Source organism: Dioscorea cayenensis, chromosome 2 (assembly GCF_009730915.1).
Source record: "Dioscorea cayenensis subsp. rotundata cultivar TDr96_F1 chromosome 2, TDr96_F1_v2_PseudoChromosome.rev07_lg8_w22 25.fasta, whole genome shotgun sequence".
Lineage (NCBI taxonomy): Eukaryota > Viridiplantae > Streptophyta > Magnoliopsida > Dioscoreales > Dioscoreaceae > Dioscorea > Dioscorea cayenensis.
In genome coordinates this window covers 1422588-1432529 of record NC_052472.1, presented here as the reverse complement: position 1 = coordinate 1432529, position 9942 = coordinate 1422588, and the positions used below count along the sequence as shown (strand labels likewise).

Here is a 9942-nt window from a genome sequence, read left to right as displayed (position 1 = left end):
TGTTTCAAAATGCCATATTGTTTTGGCTAGTGCTTATAATATTATTAGTTGAAATTGTAAGCTATAAGTATTTTATCATTAAATACTCTATTACTTGTTCTTATTATGTTGTTCATCTAGAACAATATTTTCAATCCCTGATTGTGTGTAACAAGAGGGAAATTATGAGGCAAAATAAGAATGTGTTTTCCATTGCATTTTGTTTATTAGAATGAGAAGCTCCATCACCATTTTTAGATTTGTTTGTAGAAGTTGGAGGACTACTAATTTTTGCACTGAGAAGTTGATTTACCATGCACAAATTATAAAAATTTAGTAGGATAAGAATATGAAAACCCCCGTTTAATTTTGAATATTTGGATTTTAAATAGCATTTGCTGGCCACCAAAAAGTCTTTAATGAAGTGTTTTAATATTCAAATTGATATTCAAACAGTCATTGAGTGATAAAAAAAAAAAAGTTGAGATCAAATGAGTTATTATATCACACGGATGAAGTGGTAGGTGAGTTAAAGTGGTATAACATTATTTTTTGGAAAAAAATTTAGAAACAATGCTATTTTAATAATTATTTATTTTAATAATATTATTTTAAAAGTACCTCTAGAAAATTAACAAGCATTTTAAAATATAATTATTTGAAAAAAAAAAAATCACATCTCCCTCTATCTTGATCAAATCCACAAATCATCCCTAATTTTTTTATATCCCATAATAACCCTTTAGTCTAATTGAGCTTTAATAATGTAACAAAATTTAAAATAATGGAATTTACTCTTAAATAGAAAAATGCTCTTCTGTCTGTGCTCTCTCCAGTTGTTTTTTCTTTCGTCTGAAGTGAACTGGCACACCCCTGGTGTTACATCCTTCTTTTCTTATTTTCCTTTACTCTTTATTCACGTTCTGTTTGTTTGTCAGTGTTGGATGTTATTGTTTTCCGTCTTTATTTTTAATAAATCTGTGGTTTATCCACTTTTATAAAAAAAAATGCACATATTATTTAGATGAAAACTTTGTAAAGGCTTATAAGTAATTTCTCTTATTATTTATTTTATTAAAACATAAAAAAGCATGATCAATATTATTTACATCAAATACAAGCTCTACAAAAATACCTCTCCTAATAATTAAACACGAAACAATAAATAAAATAAAAGTTTGAAACTATGTTGTTGGGACAAGACCATAGAGTCAAGGGAGACAAAATGGGGGCGCCACTAGAACTCATGCCTCGAGATGTGCACACAAGCACACCTCAAAATGCAACACCAGCCGTTAGATCCATCTACAGCAACGTACAAACTTTACATTCAATCCCAGTCTCACTGTTGCACCACACAACCTCTGTCATCACGATTGAAGTAACCTCGAGATTCGTGTTTTACGTGTATCACACCGTCTTGCTGTTAGATCCTCACACAATAATCCACCAAACATCGCCGTTGGTTTAATCTTTACATCTAACCTTATGCCGGTCGGACATAAAACTAAAACAACCACTCTCATCACCGTAAACTTTACCTCAAGATTTGTGTCTGGCCGTGTATCAATCCCTCTTGCTGTTAAATCCTCTCACACTAATCCACCCAACATTGCCTCGAGATCCGTACTGACGGTGCCGCAACAGCCCTTCGTTTCATCAGGAAACCACGTGCTGTCCTAACTCCCCTTTCATCTAATCCCAGTCGGACGAATTTTAGAAACAACCACTCCAATCACCATCAAACTCGCCTTAAGATTCGTACTCAGCTTTGTATTCCTTCATCTTGCTGTTAGATCCTTCTAGAATATCCTGTCTCCATCCACGTGTCAGCACGTGCTGCCTACCTCTCTCTCTCTCTCTCTCCCAAAACCCTACTTTTCTTCTTCCTTCTTCTTCATTCCTCGTTGCTTCGAATCCAATCGCGAGAGAAATCGAAGAAAAGAGGAACAAAGTTCTTCGATTTCGGTAATATTTTTGGTTTTTCAATTAGTGATCCATTTGATTTCTTGAATTTGTGTTTAGGGTTCTTAGTTTTTGGAATTTTTTCTCATTTTTTGAGGGTTTATAGGTGGAGAAATGTCGAACATCGATATAGAAGGGATACTGAAGGAGCTTCCGAGTGATGGGAGGGTGCCGAAGACGAAGATCGTATGTACGCTCGGGCCGGCTTCGAGGTCGGTGCCGATGCTTGAGAAGCTGCTGCGCGCCGGCATGAACGTTGCGCGCTTCAACTTCTCCCATGGAACCCATGAGTATCACCAGGAGACGCTGGATAATCTCCGTACCGCCATGCATAACACCCAGATCCTTTGCGCTGTCATGCTCGACACGAAGGTCCTTTTCCTCCTTTTTCCCCCCTTTTTTTAAGTTATTTTTCTTTGATTTCTAGTTTGCTGTTTTTGGATTGAAGTCTTTGAAGAAAAAAAATTGTTTTTTGTTGTGTCTGTGTGTTTGGGTGGAAGAAAATATTTTTGTATGGTTTTGTGCTCTTTTTTTTTTCACCAGCTATCTTTTATTTATTTATTTTATATTGCTGTCATTTTCTATTAATCGAAACATAGCCGTATTGATTCGTTGGAAGTGATTTTTTATGAATCCGAAATTGGTTTCGTGAATTCAACTTCTTCGTCTTGTACGTTTTTTGCTTTTTGGTTGAAAGAAAATGTGTCATGCAATTTGTTTTCTTGTATGCTTCATCTGTTTTCTCATCTTGTTTTTACCAATCATAGGCAATTTTTAGTGGGAATTGGCTGAGTGTATGCAATCTGTTTTTTTTTAAAGAAATTTTTTTTGTATTCTGCAAGTCTCTTCGCTTTTCTTTACCTAAATTTAAATGGTTATGCAATAATATTATTTCTCTTTGTTATTTGTGGCCTTTTAGATAGATTTAGTTGCTGTGTTTGATGGCATCTTAAGGGCATTTGGCTCTTTGTATGTTAATGGCTGTTTATAAACATGTTTTGCAGTGTTTGTATCCTTTTGATGGACAATGGATGCTTTTTAGTATAGATGGGATCCAATGGGTAATGATTGTGTGCTTGCAGGAGTTATGCACCTGGATAAAAATAAACTCCATTTTGTAAAAGCATTTAATCTCAATTTTTTTTTTGTCCTATTAGATAAAAAATGAGTGGAACAACACATGCAGCATTCTGCTTAGTGCTGAATGAGTTTGTTTTATTGAACCACCAAGTAAATCTAGAAACTTGTTTGTTGAAGGCAAAGTGCAGAACTATGTTTAGATCTAGTGACATTGTTGTAGCTGTTCAATTTCAGGATTTTACTTGACATTGGCCTGTTAATTTGTTAGCAAAGGACTATGATCAAAAGTAATTCCTTGATGCCTTTGTTTGTGTGGTGAGTGAATGCAATTTGTTAATTTGTTAGCAAAGGACTATGATCAAAAATATTGAGAGTGCTCATAAACAACTTTTTTGTAAGGGGAAAAAAAAACTTTCAGCATAAATCAGTCTTTGAAAACCAAGGGATACTGATATTAAATTGAAGAAGATTATGTTTGAGATATCTTCTGCAAAATTTACAGGGTAAAACAAGTAGAATATTTATATTTTCATATTGTCCAATTTCTTGCAGCTTATTACCTTACATGGCATAATTTTCTCTCACTGATCAAATTATGAGGTTGATATCCCCTAAACTTAGAGCTGCTTTGCTTTCCAGTGATGTTATTGGGCTTAACTAACACTATTTCGCATCAGAAAACCTTCTCCTTTTCTTATTAGTGCAAACTCAGATAGTCCTCAATGTTTTACATCCCTCATCATAAACAGAAATTAGCAGTTATTTAATTCTACATTTAAAGTACAAGTTAGTTTTTCATATATAAGTTCTATCATGTGTTGGAGTTTGAATTCATTATAAAGTATCTGTTATTTATTGCTTAATGGCACTCACCAAATAGTATTGAATAAAAACTAACCGACTGAAGGTAGTATTGAATAAAAACTCACCAAATAGTATCTGTTATTTATTGAATTCATGTGTTGGAGGTATAGGAAGCCTTTCTTAATTTCATAATGCAGGGGATAGGTACTAATTAAGAAAAGTTTATGAAAAGGGTCATTATGCAGTAGTTGAACAATTTTAGTTGGGAAAATCAGGAAAAAGTAGTTGGAAAAATCAGGATCAAGTTCACCATGGTTCACTTGAAGGTAGCCGGTAGATACTTGGTTAAAATTATCGGTTAAGCCACAGTTTATTACTTGAACGGGACTGTTTGTTTTGTTCTGGTAAGTTAAAGAATTTACAATTAGTCCTTGACGTAACAGGTGAATGTTCTTTTTGATCCTTTTGTCTAATTCTATCAACCATATGCTGAGAATTTTATTATGGCTGATGTTGTGGCTGACATGGCACGCTACATGGCCAACTTATCCACATTAACCCTTGTGGTAGAAATCAATCATTTTTTTGTGGAAAAAATCTACGAGCAAATTAAATTTTAAGTTTGTTTTACACAAAAAAAAGTGAACCAATTTCAATTTTTTTGAATTTCATATATGTTACGATATCCTTTTAACTAAATAAAATTTTGTTTTGATTTTTTTCAATCTTTAATATTTTTTCCACATCAGCCCTTGGGATAACATAGATTTTTCATTTTTTTCTTTAAATTTTGCGTGTGGCCAATGCTAGAGTAGTAACCTTGTCAGCCACTAACAGTTCTCTCCATGCGTTTGACGGAACTGGCAAAATGACCAAAGCGAACATTCACCTTTTACTTCAAGGATTAATTTGAACAATTATGTTACTTGAGGAGCAAAATGAACAAATGTTTCCATTTGAGGGACCAACAACGGCTTCAACTCTAAAATTAATTCCCAGGTTTGTGTCACTCAAATAAGACAACTCGTAACCAACACTTTGCTTGTGTTTGATTTATTTGGTTTAAGCCCAAAATGTGGTTGTGTGTTGATCCTAATTCTTGACCTAATCCAAAATTTTCTTGGGTCAGAATTTTCTAATCTCCTTTTTAACTTTGTATGTCAATAAATATCTCAAAAACAAGTGCATGTAGCGGGTACATTGATGTCCTGGCCATAAAAAATGTGCCACCCTTCTTTATGAAGATATATGATTTAGAACAACTCTTTCAACAATGTAATTATTTTACAGCTTGCTATTACTAATTTACCATGGCTATTTGTATGAGTAAATTTGAAGACCTTTTTGACTTATTCAGAACTTGGTTTAAATGTGAAAAGCATTGGTATTAATCTCACATTTATGAACCCTCTCATGCTTAGAAAAATGAATAATGTAATCAGCATTTTTTTTTTTTGTGGGAATCCTGGCTTTAAATACTCATAACGCACCATTGGAACGTTTTTGTCCTCATCTTGCATTTACAACTTTAACTTAATGACACTAGTTCAAGAAGCATAATTTTCATGATCTTGATACTTGAATGGTATTTCTGTTTCGCATTCTGCCATCTAATGCTTTATGCATTGTTTCCTTTACATTGTGATATTTAGTTTGTCTTTCATATGGAATTCTCATGCTATCCACTGGTTCTTTGCTACATTCTATTATGTACTCTTCACGTCTTACTCACCTGTTCACTTATTAAAGGATCTCTGTTTTTCTGGGTTTTGTGATGATTTATGCTGCTTCAGCGGATGACTTTGCATTGTGTGGATGTGACCTGACAATAGTAATTTTAACATTTTAAAAACAAATCTGATGCTTAAAATATTGCATATAAAATCTTAAATTAGTTAACATACTGTCAGGTATAGTGTGATGTTAATGTGATTGTTTGAATTAGTTCTTCTGATTTGTTGTTAGAATAATTAATTTTTGGTACATATTTATTTCTAATTTATGCTTCCATCTCATTTAAATGAATCAATGATCCAAATGGCCAACTATGCAAACAATCTGTCGTTCCAACTTGTTTTCTTGTAGCGATGGTTGTCTGAATTCATAAAGTGAAAAACTGAATGTGTTAATATAAACAAAGAATCTCAAGCTGGCGCAGTTATTTGGCCAAATTTCTGGAATTGCAAGCCATTTTGCTTGTTATTGGTAGTTTCTTGCAGAGAACCTACATTTGTCTTGCCCTCATGGTTCTATTGTTGCAGGGACCTGAGATTCGCACTGGATTTTTGAAGGATGGCAAACCCATTCAGCTAAAGGAGGGCCAAGAAATTACTGTGAGCACCGATTACAGTCTCAAGGGAGATGAGAAGACGATCACGATGAGTTACAAGAAACTTCCGGTGGATCTGAAGCCCGGTAATACTATTTTGTGTGCTGATGGTACAATTACGCTTACTGTCCTTTCATGCGACGCCGAAGGTGGCACAGTCAGATGCCGATGTCAAAATACCGCGATGTTGGGTGAGAGAAAGAATGTGAATCTCCCTGGTGTTGTGGTGGATCTTCCAACTCTAACTGAAAAGGATAAGGAGGACATCTTGGGATGGGGAGTTCCAAATAACATTGACATGATTGCTCTGTCATTTGTCCGCAAGGGATCCGATCTTGTCAATGTTCGACAAGTTCTTGGGCCTCACGCAAAGCGCATAAAACTCATGTCAAAGGTTTGTTCTTAATCCAAATCTTGCATGAAGATTTTTTTTGAATTCATTGTTTGGCATGATGTCTAAATCTGTCTAATGTTGTTGACGTGGGGATTTCTGAAGGTTGAGAACCAAGAGGGTGTTATAAACTTTGATGAGATTCTGAGGGAGACAGATTCTTTCATGGTTGCTCGTGGTGATCTCGGGATGGAAATCCCAGTTGAGAAGATCTTCCTTGCTCAGAAGATGATGATCTACAAATGCAACCTTGCTGGGAAGCCTGTTGTCACAGCTACACAAATGCTTGAGTCAATGATCAAGTCCCCTCGCCCGACTCGTGCTGAAGCAACCGATGTGGCCAACGCAGTCCTTGATGGCACTGACTGTGTCATGCTTAGTGGTGAGAGCGCAGCCGGAGCTTACCCTGAGATTGCAGTCAAGATCATGGCCAAGATATGCATTGAAGCCGAATCCTCCCTTGATTATGGAGCCATTTTCAAGGAGATGATCAGGTGCACACCCTTGCCAATGAGTCCCTTGGAAAGCTTGGCTTCCTCAGCTGTTCGGACTGCAAACAAGGCGAGAGCAGCACTCATCGTCGTCCTGACACGCGGTGGAACCACCGCCAAGCTGGTGGCAAAGTACCGGCCTGCAGTACCGATCCTTTCAGTGGTGGTTCCAGTGCTGACAACTGACACATTTAACTGGATGGTCAGTGATGAAAGTCCGGCAAGACATAGCCTGATCTACAGGGGTCTGATTCCACTGCTGGCAGAGGGATCTGCCAAGGCAACAGATTCAGAGTCGACGGAGGAGATCCTGGAGGCTGCTCTAAAGTCTGCGGTTAAGCGAAAGCTGTGCAAGGCTGGTGATGCTGTTGTGGTTCTTCACCGTATCGGTATGGCTTCGGTGATCAAGATCTGCATTGTCAAGTAAAACCAATCAAAACAAATATCGTTATGTCGATGGTGTCTGGTCTACTAGTGTTGTTGTTTTGAATGAACAAATGATTCCTGTTGTTATATGCTTTTGTAGCTTGTGTTGCTTCACATGTCCCTCTATGAAGGGAGGCTATATGTCATAGTCTTTTTAACCATAATTTACTTGAGAGATTTGAACTCCATTCATCCTTAAGAAATGGTCTTAGGGATTTGGAGAAGATTTTGGATTGTGAAACTTATTCATTGTGTTGCATTAATTTTGTTTTATTGATTGAAGATATCTCATGTTTTGCATGCATTTTTTTAAAATTGTCAAACAGTTTTACATATATATATATATATATAAATATATATATATATATTTATATGGATAGATTCTTGAAATATTATGCTTTTTACAGGTGCTTTTAATTATCTATAATTTTTCTGGAATCGTCACTCATGTTATTAACTAAGGTTGTGATTTGATTATGATAATTTTGGTTTAACTTTTTAACATGAAAATGAAAAAAAAAATTAAAACGAAGAAGTCAAGTTCCTGAAAAACAAAGGATTTCCAGTGATATATATATATATATATATATGGGAAAATTACTGTTTACCCCTCAATAATTTCAAAACTTCCCAAACAGCCCCTGTGAGTTTTGCATACCTCAAACAACCCTTCCTTTATTGTTTCACTTCCTTTTTACCCCCTGCATTATAAAATTCCATCATTGCCCTTAAACCTTTTTGCATACATTTTTTTCATTCTTTTTTGCATTCCTTTTTGCATGTACTCATTTCTTAAACAGAGAGCTCATTTTTTTAAACATAGAACTCATTTCTTAAAGCAGAGGTTCATTTCTTAAACGAAACCTCATTTCTTAAACGAAAACTCATTTCTTAAACGAAACCTCATTTTTTAAACATAAAACTCATTTTTTTAAACAAAAACATTAATATTTAAACAGGAAAAACAAATATTTACATGATAAATTAATCCTGGATATAAAACCAATTAATCTTGGCCACTCGTACATATTTAAATAGAAACAACGATATTTAAGCACTTTTTTAAACGTAAAGCGCAATATATTAAACGAAACATCGATAGTTAAACAAAAGACAAACAAGTATATAAAGCAGAGAACTCATTTCTTAAACGGAGAGCTTATTTTTTAAACAAAGACTCTCATTTTTTAAACGAAAACCTCATTGAGTAGAGACATTGAGTATCTCATCGTCGCCGATCTCGCGTGAGCGCTGAGTCTCGAGCCCGGATCCCGGCGAGCGATCTCGAAAAGGTGGCATGCTCGTGTGGGGTCTTAAAAAGAGAAATCTTTATTAGGCGCTAGCAATCCGGCTGGCAACGCTCCTCGGCGGTCGGAGTGGTGAGGTCTTCGATGGCGACGTCGGATATGACGGGTGAACTTGAACGGAACCATTCTCGATCAGGAGACCGCAACATGGATAGCAATAGGGTTAGGGTTAGGGATCATTCCGGGGTTTTGGATCCATGGTGCCTAAGTCGATGACGGAACGGAGGGGAGGAAGCGGTCTGGATGAGGGTTCGATCTCGCCCTGCCTTCGCCTTCATCTTCATCGCCTTCCCCGTCGTCGACCCTCATCTCTTTTCATCTTCTTCGTCGCCGACCTCGGGGAAGACCGCGATGCTCCTCGTCAGTCGAGCTGAGGCATCGAAAGGTTGCACTCGTACATATTTAAATAGAAACAACGATATTTAAGCACTTTTTTTAAACGTAAACGCAATATATTAAACGTAAAACATCGATAGTTAAACAAAAAGACAAACAAGCATATAAACGGAGAATTCATTTCTTAAACGGAGAGCTTTATTTTTTTAAACAGAGACCTCATTGAGTAGGGACATTGAGTATCTCATCGTCACGATCTCGCTGCAACGCTAGAGTCTCGAGCTCCGGATCCCGGGCGAGCGATCTCGAAGGTGGCCTGCTCATGTGGGGTCTTAAAAGAGAAATCTTTATCGGCGTTGGCGATCCGGTTGGCGACGTTCCTCGGCGGTCGGAGTGGTGAGGTCTTCGATGGCGACGCTCGGATAAGACGAGGGTCGAACTCGAACGGAACTATTCTCGATCGCGGAGACCGCAACATGGATAGCAATAGGGTTAGGGTTAGGGATCATTCCGGGGTTTTGGATCCATGGTGCCTAAGTCGGTGACGAGGAACGGAGGGAGGAAGCGGCGCCGATGAGGGTTCGATCTCGCCCGTCTTCGCTCTTCGTCTTCGCTCTTCATCGTCTTCCCCTGCCGTCGACCTCATCTCTTTCATCTTCTTCAGTCGTTGACCTGGGAAGACCGCATGCTCCTCGTCGTCGAGCGAAGGCATCGAAAGGTTGCACTTTTTTCTCTGAACATGAAATCCCACTTTCATGCAACGTGACTGTGATTGTGAGCCGCATGCTTTGTCTCACTGGCCCAGTCAACCGCAGATAAAGAGATTTTTGGGGG

At 37.2% G+C, this 9942-nt stretch overlaps 1 protein-coding gene across 2 annotated transcripts; it reads left to right on the top strand.

The window, feature by feature from the left end:
* The first annotated feature begins 1851 nt into the window (after positions 1-1851).
* Positions 1852-7749, top strand: LOC120276180 (pyruvate kinase, cytosolic isozyme). 2 transcript variants are annotated; one of them, XM_039282907.1, is made up of 4 exons: positions 1852-1947; positions 2051-2316; positions 6090-6551; positions 6654-7749. In XM_039282907.1, the coding sequence occupies exons 2-4, from the start codon at positions 2059-2061 to the stop codon at positions 7464-7466; spliced, it is 1533 nt and encodes a 510-aa protein (XP_039138841.1). In that variant the 5' UTR covers positions 1852-1947; positions 2051-2058; the 3' UTR covers positions 7467-7749. The 2 variants fall into 2 exon arrangements, with proteins under 2 accessions (XP_039138841.1, XP_039138845.1); XM_039282911.1 differs by having other exon boundaries at positions 1876-1947; positions 2042-2316.
* The last annotated feature ends 2193 nt before the right edge of the window (positions 7750-9942 follow it).

What these genes read in the sequence shown, in the direction of transcription:
- LOC120276180 (XM_039282907.1), top strand. Translation starts at nt 2,059, where the DNA reads ATGTCGAACATCGATATAGAAGGGATACTGAAGGAGCTTCCGAGTGAT. An exon ending in CTGTCATGCTCGACACGAAG is followed by an intron (nt 2,317 to 6,089) that starts GTCCTTTTCCTC and finishes CTATTGTTGCAG; the next exon opens with GGACCTGAGATTCGCACTGG. An exon ending in GCATAAAACTCATGTCAAAG is followed by an intron (nt 6,552 to 6,653) that starts GTTTGTTCTTAA and finishes GGATTTCTGAAG; the next exon opens with GTTGAGAACCAAGAGGGTGT.